The 21,996-nt window shown below is 43.7% G+C and overlaps 1 protein-coding gene across 1 annotated transcript in view; it reads right to left on the reverse strand.

The window, feature by feature from the left end:
• Nucleotides 1-21,996, reverse strand: part of LOC145979479 (nardilysin-like) — a 101,913-nt gene that overhangs the window by 14,203 nt on the left and 65,714 nt on the right. The window contains exons 16-18 of the mRNA XM_083112398.1: nt 5,088-5,224; nt 3,628-3,835; nt 1,084-1,185 (exon numbers count right to left, since the gene is read on the reverse strand). Of these exons, the coding sequence (XP_082968524.1) occupies nt 1,084-1,185; nt 3,628-3,835; nt 5,088-5,224 (447 nt within the window). The remainder of the gene's footprint in view (nt 1-1,083; nt 1,186-3,627; nt 3,836-5,087; nt 5,225-21,996) is intronic.

Genomic DNA, 21,996 nt, shown 5'->3' on the forward strand with positions numbered 1-21,996 from the left:
ACTCGATGATATTGGTGCAGCGTTAGAACGTTCTCCAAACTAACCTCTACGCCGTGTTTCACAGGAGATGGGCGTGTCAAAATCATCAGCACATACAGCCACTAAGGTACAAAAATTAAAACCGTACTCTTATAACAAAGGTTAGTGCTCGTTTTGCAATATTTATATAAATGTCTGCATATGTCCATAAAAATAAGCGGGCATTACAGGCCGCAAATGTCGGCATCTCCGTCAGCGCCGTCCGCCACGCTTCTCCCGATCTCTCGGCCGAAGATCGAAATGAACGCACGGTATTACTGGCCAAATAATATCACATACATGGAGCGGTAAATTCCTTAATGGAATAAATCTTGTGCTGCTGGAAGGTTCTGAATGTGCCTCGTATAAATGTTACATAAGTTACGGAAAGAAAAAGTATATATTTTCAAAAAGGAATGAGCAATTGAATAGGTATGACATCATTCACTCTTGATCAGCATAGCAACAGCTTTACGATCTACAACTAAGAAAGCCATTTCTTGAAACTGAATTGTACTGCTCATTATATACGAGATATAATTTTTTGTCACTTTTACCCATCCAAAACCAGAGTGCGCATTATACACGCACGCACACTATACACGCGTAAATACGGTAACTTTACTTTTCTGTATTAGAGCATGTTGCCACATGGCACAATTATTTCATTAACTTATCAATGTAACATTCATAAAAAAAGAAGATTATATTTAATGCCATGTGCCATCAACACGTTAAAAATAAGATAAAAAAATCACAACATGGGCTAACCTTATTGCTTCAGGTATAGGGAAAAATAATGTGTACAGGAAAGCTTAAAATACTTCAAAAAGTTTAAAAGTATAAAACAATGTTGTCCTGTTCATGTTGCAGAAGCAATCAACTGTTCCTTCCATCTACCTGAGGCAACACATTTTTATACGTTATACATTTCCACCAACACATTCTTCCCTCCCAGTACTCAAGATGGGTCAAAGTGGGTCTGGAAATTTGGAAGACAAAACAAAGTACATGTTGTGATTTTATCTCATTCTTAATAATGTAACAATGTACTCCCCCACCTACCTGAATTGACAACTTCCTGAAATTATTTCTTGTGCCGCATGCAACCTGATCCATAAACCATTCCCTTGCCTCGTTGAGTGTTATGGTCCTTATGCAGTCCACCTGCAAGATAAATGCTCAAATTGAAATAAGGTAGAGCATGGTTAAAATTCACTAGAAAAAAAACAAGAATCTATGTGTGCATTTCCCACTACACTCTGTCCCAAGTATCTCTTGAGCAAGCGAACGAAAACAAGTCTCTGCGCAAGTAGTGATGCGAGACGGCTCCACCAATGAACACGTGAGGGGGAACGGTATTGCATTCACTGGGGAAGGTGACTGCAGTTACCAGCGTTCAACCAGTGTGTACTGCTTCGCTCTACCCACTAGATTCCCCTCGCTTCTCTGACGCTATGCGTGGCCTTGCTCCAGAGATGGTTGGGACAGAGTATACATAGCTAGAGCCAACCCTATACTATTGACTGCAAGTATCTGCTCTAGATTTATCTTGTAAAACAATGAAGGATACATAACATGTATCTTGGCTAATAGTAATAACAATAACCCACGATGCAACAGCCTATGATGGCCAGGGCCTACCTACTGACTGACGGCGTCACTTCCACCAGAGGTGGGAATTCATCCAACCGGTTGCAGGAGATGCATGGTCAGCACGACGAACCCCCAATCATTGTAGTAGGTTTCCATGACTGGATTACACTACTCATTCATAGCTCCCAATTTCCTCACAATGGTGGGTGGCCACTGTTCCCATACACAAGCCGAAATCTCAGGAGACATCTTGGTTAATTAATATGTTGGAAATGAAACACAATAATCAATACTCAATCAATCATAACTAATCAGTAAAATAAATAATTTTATCCATTTGAAATATCCATGAAAAGCATTTTGCTATTACTTCCATTAAGGGTAAGCCACTTTGAACTAATACTGATATTCTTACTGATTGCCACCAATACTGATACTTCACTTGAAAGAAGTTCAGTGTGTTTACAAATTTTAATATATATTGTAGCTCTGCAGATCTCGCAAACTCCATACAATTGCCTTCCTTAGCAATCCTACAAAAGAGCACCAGCTCATGACAAGTTCAAACCCTCTCCTCCAGTCAAACTCCAAACCATGCAATCTGACAGGTCTCCAGGTGGCGCTGCAGTCTCGCAGTCTTGCAACACAATTATCCCACCTGGCGGCCCAACAGCGAACCAACTCGAAGCGTTATGTCACACAGTGCAAAACTTGGCGGAACAAATACAATAAAAAAACGCCGATCAATTTCAGACCTGGCCTACTTTTACGACCAGGGGAATGGCAACCACAGAGGTTCTACTTGCAGTATAAGACGTAATTTCAGATCTCGAGGTGGAAATAAGAACCTAGTCAGGGGGCGACAAAATTCACAGTTTTCACAATGCCAGATTTGTTTCCGTTCAAATCACTCTACCAGGGACTGCTTTTATAACCCAAATAATGAAAACAAGGTCAATTTAAACTGCAAAGCTGTGTGAATGAACGGAACAGATTCGCACACAAGACAAAATTTGACAAAGTTCCTATCCTTGGAAAAAAAAAACCAACCTTTCTTCATCCAAGCTCATGTAAATAATAGCCCCCTAGTATTTGTCCCAAACATTTAATTCCACCCAATGCAAAGAAAATTCAAATGACAGCATCATTAAAGGCGTCACTGGTAACAGACTTCCCCTACACATAGGAATATATAAAGAAGTACTACCATCCCTTCAGAGTTGTGCAATCCAAAGAACTACAACCCCTCCTTGGCAATGACTTCTTGAAGACAGAAATGTGACATTTCGCTCAATACTAACTTATCATAAATATCATAAATTGTTGGCCGACTGAGTTGGAAATGTCCCAAGGATTGTGAAATTCCTGTCGACTACACACTGTGAATGTACATTTGGAATAGTCCTACTACATGTTTTTTTGGCATCTTTTACATGTTCCTCGATCCATTCTTGAACAGTGTGGATGGTTCTGCCGATGTAGCTGTCATGGCATTATCTTTTGAAGTTAGGTAGGATTATTCCGATTTGGGATGTGGGTTTGTGTGCAAGTTTTATGTTAAAGGGTTTGAAGGCCTTGGATAATTGGCCTGACGTCGTGAAGTGATATGGAAAGGCAATCCGTTTGGGTTCTTGGTCTATGTTGTCTCTGTGCTGTGGGTGTTCAAACTGGGTTTCTGCTTTTGCGCACCACACTGATAGCTATCATGTAAAGTAGCGCCAATCATCACCCAGCAATGCCAACCAAACTAAAACAACAGCCAGCAGAAATCACAGCAGACGACACAAGCCAGGAAACACACACACCAGCACCACCACATGGGAGAATATGGAACTGCCACCACCTGGGAACAAACAAAAAAAGTGAAGTACCATCCCACCCCAGATGCTGTATCCTCTGTGAAAGAAGGCAGTTAGCTTTCAAAATTAATCGGAAAAACTATCAAATTACCAAAGTGGAAACATGAAATTTCTCTTAGACAATACTAAAACAGCATCCATCATGAATATCTACCTCTTTCTTCTTCCTATCGAATATGTACTCTAGAGAGGTTACTTCGTCCCAGTTTCTGTTGACCTCCTCCTCCAGATGCAGATCGACGCTCATCTTTACCTTGATCAGGGACTTCTTCAAATCCTCAAACTCCAGCTGCGACAACTCTTTCAGGATGCCTTTGAAGGTCTTTAGAAATGTCTCAATCCTCTCGTCAACGTACCCTGCACTGGTGGGATACAACAATCAGTAAACATGGAGCAGAAAAATTGCTGCTCTAACAGCTGATATTAGTGTGCTGGTAAAATGTCCACAATTTTACTGATGTGATATTTCTATAAATAGCGTGAAATTTAGTGCAAAATGTTGCATTTCTAAATGAATATGAAGGTACAGGGTGTTTCACTCGCTCTCGGCCCCTGATTTTCACTTATAAAAATCAAACTATTGGTCATAATGTAATAAAATTTGCTAAGGACATACCTTGTTATAGTCATGCTTACAGTACAGTTATGAGTCGGTACTCAGTGGAACAGCATTGTTTATCGTTCGCACGTACTGGGAAAGGAAAGGTCTATCGCAACAAGCCATGGACTATCATGGAAGACAGCATTCGCCGGGAAATTGATGCTGTGACTCGTGATGTGTTGGTGTAACATGGAGAGGTACGTGCAGGCATGAATTGATGCTAATGGCGACCACTTCCAACACTCGTTGTGATATCACCATACTTCTCATACACCAAGGCAAGTCCGTAGCAAATTTCATTACATTATGACCAATAGTTTGATTTTTATAAGCGAAAAACAGGGGCCGAGAGCGAGTGAAACACCCTGTACCAAATTTACTTAATTCTAATTTTCCACTCCAATTTTCCAAACATTCAAATGAAAAAAAGTTAAATTTGTGTAACAATGGGTTTATGTTACAAATTTTTAATTTGATTATAATATATGTATTAAACAGTATTCTGTTTAATACAGCTACGGGCTTATGTTAAGAATTTTTAATTATATACAATATAACACTATCCTTAGTTAAACTATTTTTTAAAAACTAAATCTGCAGAATACATTGTAGTTGAATCCAGATTGATTTGGTTTATTTTACTTTGCTTTGGGCCAATCAATCGTGAAGATAAAGATGAGCGATGATATGATGAAATTGATGATGGGATGCTCACCAAGAACACCCATACCCAGGACAAGGTTCAAACCTGGGACCTCTGGCATCAGCATCCCGTGCACTCGACTCTAATATGTCATCAATTCTAACACATACCTTCTTAATTTTCAGAGACAAAATTTGACAAAAAAAATGGACATAAGGTTGAAGTAAAATAGGTACAGTCTTGTAATGCTACAGATGCAAAACACTTCAGTTAACAGGGAATGAACATTTACCTGATAAAATCATAGAATTTCCTTCTTGTTTCATTTGCAATGAATTAACAGTACTCGAGATACAAGAAGGCAACTCACCTATGCTTGTGAGCCTGGGTGCTCACCGTAATGGAGTACCCAAGGATTCCAAACGTGTCCCGAACAACAGAATAGACATTGTATCCCAGCTGCTCCTTGGTCCTCAGCACATCAAACACTGGTTCCTCCATCAGAAGCTGGCACAATACGAAAAATAGAAAGCATCAATAAATAAATTCTACAATGTTGCTCAAAAACATGGTTATTCCAATTTGGTTTCCTCCTTAAACTTAAGTCCCACACCGTGGCCGTGCAGTCTAAGACGTCATGCTTCAGCTATGGTTATGGAACACTCGCAGGTTAGAATCTCCTGGGGAAGCGTAACAATTTTCCTGAGATCTCAGCCAATCGGACCATATTGGGGAAATTGAGGAGCTATAACTTGACAAGTTTAAAAACAAGATGCTGCAAATAGCTGTTGCACACCTCACACCACATTTCCCCACTCCCTTCTCCACGTCGACGTTAGTTCGCAGTGTTGCAACCTGGAGGGAGCGGAATGGTCTGAGGATTTTCAACGAAATTTGTATTAGCTTTTTCCTGGGATGTTTTCTACCTGTCGGAGTACAGAAATTCAGCTCACCTTTCGCCGACGACTCTTTTCCTTCTTTTAAAACTTGAGAAACCATCTATTTAGATATTCCCGTGGCGGCACTTGTGGACTCGACAACATTATACTTAAGTTTATGTAACTCCTCCTGAGTTCACCAATATGTTGCAACATTGTAAACAATTTCTCTTGCCTGTCCTCGAAGGGGCTTTCCAGAGCAGATTGTGGATTTCGTTGGACCCGGCATGATTTGATTCTTGCATTTCAAAAATATGCAACGAAGAGTAAAGAGCAAGAACATTTCAATGCTTTAAAAAAGAACACAGGAAAGCATGTTAGTAGTGCAGGTGCACGGGTTCTGCGCCCGAAAGTGGAGCTCGGTGGAGCTCGGTGGGGCTCGCAGTGTTGCCAACCGCTTATTCGAAAAAATCACCAAGGTTTTTGGTCTAACCTAACCTAAAACAGCAAGGAGTTGGCAACTTTGCTTGAGAGTTCAGAAAACCGGAAGTGAGGCTCGGTGAGGCTCGCAGTGTTGCCAACATTTTACTCGAAAAAAAATCACCAAAGTTCTTGGTCTAATCTAACCTAAAGCAAGGAGCTGGCAATTTTGCTTGAGAGTTCTGCAACCGAAAATGGGACTCGCAGTGTTGCCAACATCTTACTCGAAAAAAATCACCAAGGTTTTTGTCTTGGTCTAACCTAACCTAAAGCAAGAAGCTGGCAACCTTGCTTGAGAGTTCTGCAACCGAAAATGGGACTCGCAGTATTACCAACATTTTACTCGAAAAAATCACCAAGGTTTTTGGTCTAACCTAGCCTCAAGCAAGAAGCTGGCAACCTTGCTTGAGGCTTGTTTTACAGTGCATAAAGCAAGGTTGCCAACCTACTGGTACTTTTGCCATAGTTTTTTACAAAAAAGAGAGAGGAGAGAGAGAGGGAAGAGTTAAACAGCCGACAGCCTACCTACAGCTTTTTTTTTTGTCTAACCTAACCTAAAGCAAGGGGCTGGCAACTTTGCTTGAGGTTTGCTTTACAGTGCATAAAGCAATTTTTGCCAACCTACATATACTAAACAAAGAGAGCCGGCACTGCCGTAAAAGAGAGAGATGGATGGATAGGAACACTACACGGGTTCAACGTCATCAAATAAAAATCGCCTTAATGGTTTTTTCTTGTAAGGCACGATCTCTATTTTCTCGCAGTGCTGCCAACTCCTACCTACACTTTTTTTAGTTGGCAAGGGCTAGAGAGAGAGAAAAACTTATAGCTGGGAACGGTAATGAGCGAATGTGCCATATCGTAATTTTCCAACTCCCGGGGGCCAATGTTTGTATATCGCGACCTTTGTAAACCTTTTTCTCTCTCGGGGGAACGATGTGCCGCGCACACACACACACACACACGCACACACACACACACGCGCGCGCGGGGCCAAAATTTTTGAATTTACGGCTGGAAAAATGTTTTTCTATGACATGTTTTCGTTCGAGGCAAATTCGTAGGTAGATATTGTTAAATAAACATTAATATTGTAAATATATATATATACTTATTGTATTTAGTTTTTCGGTATCGAAAAGCGACTGTCATACAACTTCGAAGTTTGCAGATGAAGATGAGCATGCAATAACGAGAGGAGTACAAAACGCACCCAAAAATACATATTTCATTTGGATGAATGCTTTGTACGCCACCCACTATCGCATGCGCTCGGTAGATGCACCATATCATGTATGGTCCAACAGCGCTACCTGCATGTTGTACATTTTCTGTGCATTTTTTGTATATTTGTATGCGTGAGTGAAGAGGTGCCAGTTTGAGGTAGATTGGTTTGGTAACACAAGGTTTAAAAAAAGCCGTAAAAACAAATTCTGCCAGCTGACTAGCTAAACCCAATTCATAACGTCGAGTAATTCTGACGGAGGCTAAAACCCAACAGACTGTTCAATGTATAACGTCAAGTAATCTGCCAGCTGACTAGCTAAAACCAATGCATAACGTCGAGTAATCTGCCAGCTGACTAGCTAAAACCTAACAGGTTGCTCAATATAACATCAAATGTAGAAAATAAAAATAACGTTTACATTGGGAGATGATGATTAGTTTATTAAATTTTGTACATACTGTGTAGCCTCAACTAACACGCACGTTGAATAAATATGTTTGTTTGAATTGCATCTAAGCTAGTTGCACTGGCTCCCGTATTTTTCCAAACACCTCTCAGTCGAATGTACCACGCGTAATTCTACTCTTGTACCTCGTTTACATCCGGCTAGTCACGCTGGTTCCCACGACGCGCCGATTGTTCCGAAACCTTTTGTTTGCAGCTAGTCGTACTGTCGGTCGAACACACCCATCCGGCTTCGCATCTAGTAGCATCCGCTCCAAACCACTCGAAGAATAGGACGCCGTCATGCCTGCTTGCTATTACATCCGTACGTGCTCCGGATGTTTATGGGCCCCCATCCTGTTGCAGCAGTCGCCGCCCAAGTAGTTATCCCGAAATCAAAAATTACACGAGGCGACAACCTCGTGCTTCCTGTACCCGTCGCTCGTAAACACAATAATACAAATTCAACAATACGTAGGCCTTGGGACGACGGAAGTTATACTTCCTGTTTTTTTTAGTGACGCCAGTTAAAATGATGTGGCTGAAATGTAGGGGGGAGAATGTTCTAGAGAATTTGGTTCTTGGATTTCTATTGGTCCACGTTGCGTTGGCTAACATATCATTTTTGACGTTATTAGAAAACCGTATAAAACTTAAAGCGCTGGTGTAGAAAGTTGTGTTTTATTTTCAGCGTTAGTGAAGAGCATTTCTGCAGAATTTCTAAAAGTAAGTAACTTTGTTTCTTAGCTTGCATAAGTTGGCTTTGATTTATAAGTATTTCATGTCTCTCTCTGCTTTTATATATTTGAAGCATGCATCTTGGTAGCTAGAATATCTTTTTTCTTCCGTGTGCCGTTGTTGGTAGGTAGGAAATATGTGTGTGGGGCATATTTCAAAAAAATAAATGTGTTAAATTGTTAGAAAAAGACAGAAAAAATAGAAAAGAGTTGCGTGTTTTTGATATCTAGTGGAAGTACTGATTAATTAATCGAGTTGGCGTTTTTTTTGAAGCCCATTTTATGCACAGTAAGGCTAATCGGGACTGGACCTACAGTTTCAAGAACCACTTGTACGGGTATCGAATTCTTGATTACAAGACAACGACGTTATCGCTACGTCATCGCAGAGGTTAGTGGAAGTACTGATTGATTTGATGTTTTAAGTCCACTTTATGTACAGTAAGGCTAATCGGGACTGGACCTACAGTTTCAAGAACCACTTGCACGGGTATCGAACTCTTGATTACAAGGCTATCGCTGTGCTAACGCAGAGGCTAGTGGAAGTACTGATTGATTTGATGTTTTAAGTCTATTTTATGTACAGTAAGGCTAATCGGGACTGGACCTACAGTTTCAAGAACCACTTGCACGGGTATCGAACTCTTGATTACAAGGCTATCGCTGTGCTAACGCAGAGGCTAGTGGAAGTACATAGTTATTCGAATCTTATTTATTTAAAACATTTAGTTTTTTTTTATGCACACTTATTGATTTTAAACCTAAAATTAAATAAAATCCGGCAATTATATCCAATTATACTTATGGCTACAACGAGCATTGAGATTTTTTTTGCTACGTAAACAAAATGGCTGACATGCCAAATATGAACAGGCTATATAGATTTGAGAGAGATGGATAAAAGAAGTTAATTAAAATTTAATTTCATGATTGCAACACGGAACTTAATGATTGATTTAGTTTATTTTATTTTACGTTTTGTACCTCTTGGCTAATTTGCGAAGATTGGGGATGAGTGATGAAATGGACATTCACAAACAACCAAGCCCGACCAGGATTCGAACCCGGGACCCTTGGCGTCGCAGCGCGATGTGCTAACCACTCGGTCACAGGGTCGGGCAAGTGTTGGTATATACATAGACCAAAGTTACATGGTTCTAGGCCCCATAGGAGCCGAGAAAATCAATGTCTTGGAAAACGTCTTAAGACAAATATCTCAATCTTTAAGAAAGTCGACTTCCGGTATCTCAAGATGTTACTTCCGGTCTGTCAAGAAAATTTTCTTAAGACAAAAATCTTAAGACGTTTTCCAAGACATTGATTTTCTCGGCTCCTAATTAAGCTAGGATGATGATTTTAGGTTTGTTGGATAGGATTCGACGAGAACTATTCAACTAGCAAATAAAATCGATTCCACCCCCTCAAGTTTCGAAAATATAGACAATTTTTTTAATTTTTTGAGAAACTTGATTTGCTGGCTTAGTTTTTACCCTATTTCGAAAATTTTAATGACATTTGATAAAAAATTAAATGTACTCTACAACCTATTGGAAACATAATGATTAGTGCTTACTGTTTTCGAGTTATTTTAAATTTAAATTTCAAGATGTGATTTCAAAGTTGTTTTGTAACTCGTAAACTGGGGGTCGTAGAAAACCCATTCTTGTTTTATCTGCTATTGCCCGACAAATACTATAAACACAAATAATGTTTATTGTTTTGATTTAAAAAAATCGAAAATAACTTTGTTTTCTGAAAATAACTTTGTTTTCTGAAAATAAAAAATGTGTGTATGGAAAAAAAATACGATTGTGTAATTTTTTATGATGTATGTTTGCATGTAAAAATAAGTATACCTGAAAGTTTTAGAATTTCAAAATAGCTATATATATATATATATTTGCTATTATATCAGCCGAAACAATAGAATATATATAAACAAGTACATTTTCATAGTTTCATACCTCTACTAGATTGGTAGAAAAATATACTAATGGTCAATAAAATCTGAAGAAGATTCGTGTCTAGCAAAAAATAAACTAAATAGAATTACACATGCATACAATATTTATTGTGCTTTTTCCTATCTACAATCATATTTTTCTTATATATTTTTTTAAATTTTTTTACAGGGTTTATTTTGTAAACACTCTACCACCAACAGATCACATATAAATAAACATACCCCCCCAAAAAAATGCGCTCCATGAAAAGTTGTCCTGTGTGCAAGAAACCCAAATCAAGCCAACATTTTGCAAGACATTGTCGCACCTGCGTGCCAGGCAAGCATTTGGCTGCCACTGAACTATGTCCCGGATGCAATATACAGTTCACAATTGCGTATGTCGAGGAGCATAAGCTTAATTGTCTAAACAAAAATACATCTGGGGCCCAGCCTTCGACCTCCACCAAGAGGAAGGCAGAAGCAGCCTCCATCAATGCACCACCCACGAAACGCGTCAAGCCTGTGGCGAAAACGAACCAGACTGCTTTCGAGCGGTTGTTAGAGGACTTTGTCCTCACTTCGGAGGGCTCATGCGACGTGCGTAGCTTTTTGGAGAACGTGCAAGCCAAAATCATTTCCATCCTCGGCGATGCACTGGCTACGCACTCCACTAAATTCTACGCATCGCTACGTTGCCAGTACAAAAAGCCGTCTGACGAAATTTACAGCTTCTGCCACAACACCAAGGCGAAGACGCTGCATCTGGCGGATGTCGACAACCTCGAGGTCATCTACAACCAGTTTACTGATGAGCTGGTGGCAAAACGGGAGGAACATCAAGCTAAAGGCTCGGGGGGTTCGCTGTGTGGCGAGCCTCACGAACTGTGCGTCAAACTTTGTAAGTTCATACCTCTCTCCGCCTCCAGCTACGCCCTCTTACCACCTACCATTGTGGCAAAGAAGGCTGTCCTGAACATTCAGAACAATGACGACAAGTGCTTCGTATGGTGTGTTCTGGCAGCGTTGCACCCAGTTGAGTCAAAAAACCATCCACACCGAGTTAACCACTACCGACCCTACGAGGCAGAGCTGGAAGTTGCGATGGCTGGGATCAACTACCCGGTGGCGCTTTCGGACATTCGAAAGTTTGAGGTTCGTGCGCGGTTGGCTATCAACGTTTACGGTCTCACTGACGAAAATGCGGTGTACCCCATCAGGGTGAGCGACGTAAATGTTGATGGTGCGCAGGAAATTCACCTTCTGCTCATCAAGGACGAGACCCAGCACCACTACACCCTTATCCGTTCCCTCTCTAGACTTATTTCGAGCCAGCGGAGCAAAGACAAAACCCACGTCGAGGTGTGTCGCAGGTGCTTGTCTACATTTCATAATCAAGAACAGCAGGATTACCAGCGCATCAGAGGTCCCAACATCGCTGCAGAGAAGCTCGCTCGCCACAAACTTTATTGCAATGCCAACGAGCCTGGGGTGGCAGTCTTGCCCAAACCTGGCACTGTGGAGCGTTTCCACATGCACGGTGCCATGGTGGAGCACCCCGCTATCATCATCGCGGATTTCGAGGCCTTCCTCAAACCCCTGTCCACTTGCGATCCCGACCCTGAAGTTTCTTCCACCACCCCTTACCAACTCCACGAGGCATCCAGTTAAGCATACGTTGTGGTGCGACGAGACCAGCATATCGCCCCCGAGCCCTACGTGTACCGTGGTCCCGACGCAGCCAAACACTTCCTCGAGAGGATGGTTGTCGAGGCCAACGAGATAGGGAAGGTACTGTTGACCCCCAAGTCTATGCTCCCACTGTCTCCCGACGATCAGCGTAGACACGACGAGGCCATCGCTTGCCCTGTCTGCGTCAAGGAGTACACCACCAACAACCGTAAAGTCCAACACCATGATCATTTTAACGGTAGGTATGTTGGTCCATGGTGCAACGGATGCAACCTCATGGCCCGGGACCCGCGCTTCATCCCTGTGTTTTTTCATAATGGCTCGGGATACGACTTCCACCATCTGGTGCCTTACTTTGGGTACGACGACATGCGAATCAACGTCCTGGCGCAGAACGAGGAGCGTTACATTAGCTTGAGCAAGTGGGTGCGAATCTCAGGAACACACTCTACCGTCGAGCTTCGCTTCCTCGACTCTCTGAGGTTCCTCCCGGCCAGCCTCGATGCTCTCGCAGGGAAGCTTAGCGACGAGCAAATGCTCATCACCTCCGCGAACTTTCCGAACTTGGACGCAGGTCTCTTCAGGCGTAAGGGTGTCTACCCCTATGAATACGTCACAGACCCTACCAAGTTCGCAGAGACGTCGCTACCTCCTCGAGCAAACTTCTATAGCAAGCTGCGAGGCTCGAACATCACCGACGAGGAATATCACCACGCCCAGTCCATGTGGCGCGAGCTGGGCTGTCGAACTCTCGGGGACTACCACGACGCCTACCTCAGACTTGATGTGACGCTCCTCGCCGACGTGTTCCAGACGTTCCGTGCGACGGCGAAGACCATCTACAAGCTGGACCCTGCATACTTCTACAGTCTCCCCGGACTGGCATGGTCAGCCATGTTTCTGGTGACGAAGATCGAGCTGGAGCTTCTTTCGGACGTGAACATGGTGCTGTTTGTGGAACGTGCCGTGCGGGGTGGAATGGTCCAGGTGTCGCAGCGACACTCGCGCGCCAACAATCACCACATGTCCACCGGTTACGACCCCTCACAACCGTCCAGCTACATCATGTACACGGACGTCAATAACCTCTACGGACACTCCATGATGCAGCCACTCCCCTTTAGAGGCTTCGAGTGGGCTGACCCTTCCAACTTCGACGTCGAAAGCTTCGACGATTCGGAACATGGGTTCTTCGCCGAGGTGGACCTTGAGTTCTCCGAGAAGCTGCAGGATTTGTTCTGCGATCTTCCCCCTGCACCCAAGTTCAAGTGTCCACCCGATTCCAACCAGAAGAAGCTCGTCATGGACTTCGAGTCCAAAGAGCGTTATGTCCTGCACTACCAGAATCTCCGGTGGTTGATGAAGCAAGGGGTTACCGTCCGCACAGTACATCGAGTTTTGATGTTCGAGCATTCTCCATGGTTGAAGCCATACATCGAGCTCAACACCGAACATCGCACAGTCGCCACTTCTGATTTCGATCGCGATTTCTTCAAGTTAATGAATAATGCGGTGTTTGGCAAAACTATGGAGAATGTACGGAATCTCATGGACATAAAATTGGTAACGAGGGAAGCACAATGTCGCAGGCTCGTAGCAAACCCATTATTTAAATCGAGGACCATTTATAATGAGCAGCTTGCTCTGGTGCATATGAGGAAGAGTGAGGTGAGGCTCGACAAGCCAATTTATGTTGGTGCCTCAGTATTAGACCTGAGCAAGCTGCACATGTTCGAGACGTACTACGACATATTACGTCCACATTATAGCCACAACATCTCGCTTCTCTACACGGACACGGACAGCTTGGTGTACCACGTCCACTCAGCCGATGCATACAGGGATATAGTCATGGCACCAGCTTTGGTTAACCTCTTCGACACCTCGGGCTATCCCCAGCCGAACCAGTACGGCATCCTGCCCCGAAACAAAAAAGTACCTGGCAAACTCAAAGACGAGAAGGACGGTTATGTAATTCTCGAGTTTGCAGGTCTTCGCGCCAAGGCCTATGCCATCAAAGCCGAGGGCAGCGTTACCAAGAAGGCCAAGGGTGTCGGCAGACAGGTAGTTCGGGAGCATCTCGCATTCGAGGACTTTGTTGATTGCCTCAAGACCAGGTCGTCGGTTCTAAGAGAAGAACAGCGCATCCAGAGCGTCGACCATGTGTTGACCACAAACAAAGTTAGAAAAATTGCGCTGGATCCCAACGACGACAAGAGGTGCGTCCTCGAGTGTGGTATTCACACATTGCCGTGGGGGCACTATCGCTTAGCAGAAAGCAAAACCTGCAACATATGTCCATCTTCAACAGAAGATTCATAAAAACAAAACAAAACAAAAAAAAATCATGTTGTTAGTTATTACAAAAAAAAACATTGACTGTCATTACAAAAAACTTTGACCGTATTCTTAAATAACCAGCATGCCTATGAATTTGTTCGGTTTCAAAAAACAGATCATTATGGAAACCATACCAGATCATGAAGTCTTACCTTCCGTGTTACCTAAACTCAACGGTCTGTTGATCATTCACCTCAACAGCATTTGGACGAAACTGAATGACGATGTGGGCAAGATGTTTTATGTTTTTAATAACAATTTACATTTCTACGAAATTCCGATCGACGGGAAACTTCAAATCACCGTGAATCCGGAAAATGCAGGCGAAATCAAAATTTCTACCGGCAAGAACATTTTTCGAATCAAGCACGACAAGATGCTTTCTAACATTACGTACGATGTGTCCGCAGGAGATTATCTTTACATGGAACTCCTCGGAGATTACGACAAACTCATTCCTCTTTTTGTAGAATTACGAATCATCTATCCTATTATAAATAACCGTTAACCAAAAATGCCTAACTACATTTTCGGCAACACCAAGCGTGTAGACCACGCAGAAGAGATTCTCATGTTGGACATTCAAGTTAAGAAGTTGAGGACCGATTTGATCGCTTTGCAGGAAACCTTAAACAAAAGTTTAGAGTCGGAAATCGCTACGCTCCAAACGCAATGTCTCGACCCCATTCTGAAAATCGATTCCGAACTGAAGATGCTGATAAAAAATTATGTCGACGTACCTTCTTACGACAGCGTTCAAAATATACAGTTGAGCGTGGATTCGCTTCAAAATGATTTGGCCAAATTACAGCAATTTCAATCGAAAAATGAAGATTTGGAAAAATTGAAACTCGAAATCGAAGAACGAACTTCCGCAATAGAAAAGAATTTCTCTGAACTTCAAACCGTCGTGAACATTATAGATGCAGAACGCTTGCATGTCGTTGTTTCCAAATTACAAGAAGAATTCACCAGCACGTTGGAAGAAATTAAATCCAAGTTGCAGACTTTGGAAGATACAATGACGAACCTACCATCGTCGGACGAACTGCAGGTCATCGGTAAAAGCGTCGCGAACATAACAATTCAATTGGAGGCCTATCAAGATTTCGAACACATTCAAACCACCATCGCCACGCTTCAGGCGTCCTTGGAATTGATCAACGAAGAAATTAAAAATATTCACGCTGAAGCGAGAGCGTTGACGAGCATTCAAGACACGTTAAGCACGGTTCAGCAGAAGATCGAATATTTAGAAAATTTAAACGTCGAAACGAATCTCGCTCATTTTCATCATGTACTGGACAACATACAGGGTGACTTGGAATCGTTACGGACGAGCGTACCTTCGAGCGAAGATTTGGAAAAATTGAAAACGGCGGTGACGGCACTATCCGATTCGAGCGACATCAAAAGTTCTTTGAGCGATCTCGAGAGTAAAGTGGCCAATCTCCCCACCTCCAAAGAATTGCACGCTTTGAAAAGGAACATATCTCGAATGCTGAAACGATTAGAAACGGAAACGGCGAACGTGGAACAGATTCGAGACGAAATTAGTTCGCTGGTGTCGACGCTGCCCACTTCGCAGAGCGTCGCCGACCTTCACACGCAGTTTACAGAGATGCGAAGCATCGTGAACGATCTTACCGAGAAGAGCTCGAAATTGAATCAAGTCGAGAACCTTCAGAATATCGTCGTCAACATCAGAGATCAAGTTGGAGTGCTGGAATCCACGCAGGAATCGACGCTGGCCTCTTTCGGTGCCAAGTTGCAAGAACTCAACGAAAACTACAAGCAGTTGAACGTGGAAGTGAAAATCAAACCGTCGTTTTCTGCCGTAACGGATACCATAGTCGAGCATTTGCTGCCCATCGAAAATAAACTCGGACAAGTTCACAGTAATCTGCTCGGCGTCGACACTAAATACGCTAAACTGCATTTTCTGCAAGCCATCGAAATCAACAGCGTACCCAATCAACAGAGAATCTCCACGTTCGTCGAAGGTAACAAACTGTACATGTTGCATCCTTATCATCCGTACTACAAGTTTCTCCTCGATGGCACGATTCAGATAAACGAATTTTCGTACTGGTCTCACGGTAGAAAAGCTAGCGTTCCCACCATGACTTTGATATCGAATCGTGGTGTCCAGAAAGCAGGAAACATTCCTCTGGCACGTTGGAACGAAACGCGCAACATATATGAAATACACGAAGACGAAGATCTCACCGTTTTCGACGTGAGTGCTGGCGATAAGCTGATCATTCAAAACACGAGCGAAGTGCCACCCTCTTTGAATCCCATCACGCTTGTGCTTCTCTTGAAACGTAATCTCTAAAAAAATGTCTAGGCAAGCCATCGTCGAAGAATTGCATAAACCTGCACGCCGTAACTACGAACGTTTGGCTGTGGTAACCAAGGGCATCGACGACCTCTGGCAAAGCGACCTCGTGGAGATGAGTAGCGGCAATTTGAAAAACGTACATAAATTGAACAAGGGCAACAAGTATCTTCTCACCGTCATAGACACATTTTCGAAATTCGCATGGGCTCTACCTTTGAAGGCGAAAACGGGAACATGCGTCACGGAAGCATTCAAGACAATTTTTTGCGAAAGCGGCGGCAGACAACCACGGTTTCTGCAAACAGACAACGGTAAAGAATTTTACAACGCTGTATTCCAAAAGTTTATTCAAAAACACAAGATTCGACATTATTCGACTTTCAGTCACATCAAAGCCAGCATCGTGGAAAGATTCAATCGAACCTTGAAAACACACATGTGGAAACGATTCACGCTTCGGGGAAATTACAAATGGGTCGACATCCTGCCGGAACTCGTCGACACCTATAATGATACGGTACACAGAACGATAGGCATGAAGCCAGCTGACGTTACGAAATCTGACGAGCAGCGTTTAATTTCTACAGTTTACTGTCCAAAGTACACACCCACGACAAAAAAAGCTAAATACAAAATTGGAGACCAGGTGAGGATCAGCAAATTCAAACGCACCTTCGAGAAGGGATTCACAAAAAATTGGAGCACGGAACTCTTTACGGTGGTTCGAGTTTTACCCGGAAACCGACACACGTATATAATAAAATATAGTAGCGGCGAGATTTTGAAAGGAAGATTTTACGAAGAGGAACTCTCTAAAACGAAACACCCTGACACGTACCTCATCGAGAAAGTATTGCGTAGGAAAGGTGACAAACTGTTTGTCAAATGGCTGGGACTTCCGGAAAAGAGTTGGATCGACGCGAACGAAGTGATCTTGTGAGTACGTGGAACGTGGTGAAGCGTCTACCGGATCCGGAAAATCAAACGAGAAAAAAAAAAGAACGGCAAGTTGCTTCCCGACAGCATCCGCTGTCTGATCGTAGGTCCTTCGGGGTGTGGGAAAACGACACTGCTCGTGGACAATTTTCTCCTCGCACCGAATTGGTTAGATTGGAAGAACAGGCACCTGTACGTGTTCTCGAAAAGTTTGGAGCAATCCAAATACCAGCAACTGATGAAACTGTACGATGGTCTGGACATTGCAACGTTTGCCTCGGAAATAAAACCACTTGACGATTGTCGTGAAAATTCAGTTGTTGTGTTCGACGACGCCATCCTGGAAAATCAAAATGAAATTCGCAACTTTTTCACGCAAGGTCGTCACAAAGGAATGGATTGCTTCTACCTAGCTCAAACGTTTTCCAAAATTCCAAAACAGTTAGTACGAGACAACGCTAATTTCATATGTTTGTTTCGTCAAGATCACACCAACCTCAAGCACGCGTACGATGACTACGTAGGCGGAGACATGAACTACAATCAATTTTCGGAAGGCTGCTCTACTTGCTGGAACGGTGACGATTTCGGATTCGCGACGATCGACATGACGAGAAAACCCAACGACGGAAAATACAGAAACAAAATCAACGACTTTCTAAACGTTGCAACGTTGTGAGAAACGACGTATATAAATAACGTCATGACGAAACGAAAAATCGAAGACGAAAATCTCAAGCTTCGCGATTACCTCGCGAAACGCTTCCAAGGTTGGAAATCCGAGAATCGCGGATTCTACGAAGAGAAGAAACGTCAGGATCAACCTGTGATCGATGCCATCAGCAGTCTAGGTAAAGAAATTAAAAGTGTCACGGAACAAAATAAAAATTTGATCAACGAACTCGTGCCGCTCGCAGCTAAAAGTTACGCTGTACCCACGCCCATTTCGAGCATTCCTTCGACGCCGTTCGAACTGAAGGATGCACCGGCACGACGTCGAGCCATTGGTAGCACGTCGTCGTCTTCGGATAAAATCGAGTTGGGACCTTTGGCACGAGACTACCTGAGCACGGGGAAATTCGACAAGGATGAAGTGTTCGGATTGTATCCCAGCATGGAAACCAGCGAAGGCGGCGGTGTGGTGTGGAAGATTGGGAAATCGAAGGTGACCTTCGAAGGCAACGACATTAAAGTCAATTTAGGCGACAAGGATAGTTGGAACAGGTATCCGGGTACGGTGGGACTGTGGGAACTCGTCGCCAAAAAGCAGCCGAAAGATTACACCGACGAAGATTACCAAAGTTACAAGGAAATTCTGATCATGACGGATGCCTTGTACCAGAACAACGACGCCTCGCAGAATAGGGTGAAATCGAGCAGTGGTGAGAAGTACAAGAATCTCATCAAACCGATTTGGAACCAGGTCAAAACAGGCAGCGGTGTCAAACGCTACAACACGTTACCCAAAGAATTCGTTTGGGTGGACGACGTTCGGAAGCTCGTGGACCGATTGTTGGTGATAGCCGGCGAAGAGAATGCAGGCAACCGTAATTTCTACAACGAGAAGGTTGGCATCGTGGACATGATCAGCACGAAACTTTCCAACTTCATCGTGAACGACGACAAGGGCATAGGTTACCTGATCAAAATCATCAACACGCTGCCTCCGAAATTTTGGAACGTGGCCGAAGGAAAGGGACTCGTGAACGACATCATCAACAAGTTACCTTTCGAGATGCATCTACCTGGCTACCAGTACTGCGGACCGGGTACCAAACTCGAGAAAAGATTGGAGAGAGGAGACAAGGGTGTGAATCCGTTGGACGCGGCATGCAAAGATCACGACATCGCTTACAACACCACGCAGACGGATCTGGACGCACGTCACAAAGCAGACAAAAAATTGGAACATGTAGCTTTCGAAAGGTTCGTGAGCAGAGACGCATCGTTGGGTGAACGGGTCGCCGCACTGGGTACCACCATCGCCATGAACACAAAACAAAAATTGGGGTGGGGTATATAAATAACATACCGTAAAAAAACTACACAAGAAAAAATCTCAGAATATATATATAAATAACATACCGTGAAAATAACACATAGAGCATCAACATGAAGCCCAAGGGTGTCGTGTACCAGATACCATACTCCAATCTAAAAAATCTAGGTACCCTCGATGGGTTACTCACCAAGAAACAACGCGAGAAGAAACGTTCTTGCTTGTCGAAAGGACACGGAATGAAATTGCTGCTCAGCACACCTCAATTGAAAAGATTGCAGCGTTCGCGGAAACAGCAAAAGATCGGAGGTTTCATATTCAGCATCCCGGCCATCCTGGCAGCATTGGGGGCCGTTGGAAGTTTGGCCGGCGGAAGTGCCGCCATCGCGAAAACCGTCATCGACTCAAAGAAGAACAAGGCGGAATTGGAAGAACAGAAACGTCACAACCTGGCCATGGAGAAGAAAAAGGGGAAGGGCGTGATGAAAAAGTTTAAAAAAAAGAAACAGAAGCACTCACCAACCGAGACATTGAATCTCTGATCGAACCGTTACAAATCAAACACTTCAGAGGAGTTTTCATGTCCGACTCGTTACCTTCAAGCGTTAAAAGAAGAGAATGCGGAGTAATCAACTTGGACGGTCAAGAAAATCCAGGCACGCATTGGATATGTTACCACAAAAACGACAATGATAAAGCATTCGTTTTCGATTCTTTCGGAGGTGTTCCACCTACAAATTTAATTCATTACCTGAAAACGAACAAAACCTCTATATACTACAACGACGAACGCATTCAAAATTTCGGAGACGTGAACTGCGGTCATCTCTGCCTCTCCGTGCTCGCGTTTCTCTCTAAAATAAATAACCCTACGATCGAGGATTTCCAGAAAGCATTGTGGAACCTCAAACAGCATCACTAGGATGGGCGTGTTCCATCTCACGAGCGAATCATCGATCTTGAAACTCACGCTGCACGACGACATCGTCTATCCTAAATCCGTGGCTCTGCGTGCATTCTACAGCATGTACCTCATACCCAACGTTGCGCAGCACAACAACAAAATTAGCGCCGGAAGCGAACACATCGTCGTCACGCCAGGACAATACAATCTTTCCACTTTGCAAGCTCAATTACCCAAAGGCACATACCTTTCTCAAAATTCGGTCACGCACAGAGTGGAAATCCTATCCGCGACGGAGACCGTGGACCTGGGCACCATGGGAGAACTTTTAGGTTTCGAGAACGACACCAAACTCGAAGCTGGCATCAAGCACGTAGCAACCAACATTCCTAAATTCTTGGCCATAGAGACTCTGAACGTACACTGTAACGTGGCCGAAGGTATGATCACGAAATCTTCGGACGGATTGTTAGGAAGTCACAAGCAGACGGGAATCATAGCCACTTTCAAACCAAGTTCCGAGTTCATGGAACCGATCATCTACACGCCCTCTTCGCCGATCTATTTTCCAGTATGTCGCAACCGCATAGACGACATAGAGTTGGTGGTGACGAACGAGAAAGGAGACGTGGTGGATTTCGCAGGTGCCACTACGACGGCCATCGTGGAGATCAACGTATAATAAATAACCATACATGTAAAATGGAGCAAATCGAAAGTTACGAATTGCAATCTTTCCCTCCCAACCGTCGCACGTTCGCCAATCTGAACGAGGCGAACAGGGAGATCGAATACGACGTGGACGTAGGCGATGGGTTCGTTCATCCTCACAGAGCGGACCTCTACCTTCAATTCGACGTGGTGAAGAAGGAAAGCGGAGACGCGTTTCCCGCAGCAGCAAACTTGATACTCGTGGACAACTTCGTGCCTCACCTGTTCTCGCAGGTGGAGGTGAGGAAACACAACACCGTCATCGACAGAATAGATTATCCAGGCATCACGTCGACGGCAGTGGGAACGTTGAAATTATCCAAAACGGACGCAGCGTACTACCAGGCCGGGGGATTCGAAGCCGGGACCAAAATATCGACGAGAAGTCACACGGTGCTCTTTCCCATGCGTCTGCTGCCTGGTTTCTTCTCGGACTACAAGGAGATCATGTGGAAGGGAGGACTGCGCGTTACATTTCGAAGAGCGGCCAACGACAACGACGCACTGATGCGATACGCTACTTTGGGTCCGGACGGCACCACGCCGATAGCCAACACTTTACCCGAAGCGGCGAAATGCGTCATCCGGAGCATGGAATTGAGAATGCCGGTGGTGGAATACGAAACGAACTACGCCCTCAAGTA

The sequence above is a fragment of the Lepisma saccharinum genome, chromosome 26 (genome assembly GCF_977018435.1).
Source record: "Lepisma saccharinum chromosome 26, izLepSacc3.1, whole genome shotgun sequence".
In the NCBI taxonomy this organism is placed as follows: Eukaryota; Metazoa; Arthropoda; class Insecta; order Zygentoma; family Lepismatidae; genus Lepisma; species Lepisma saccharinum.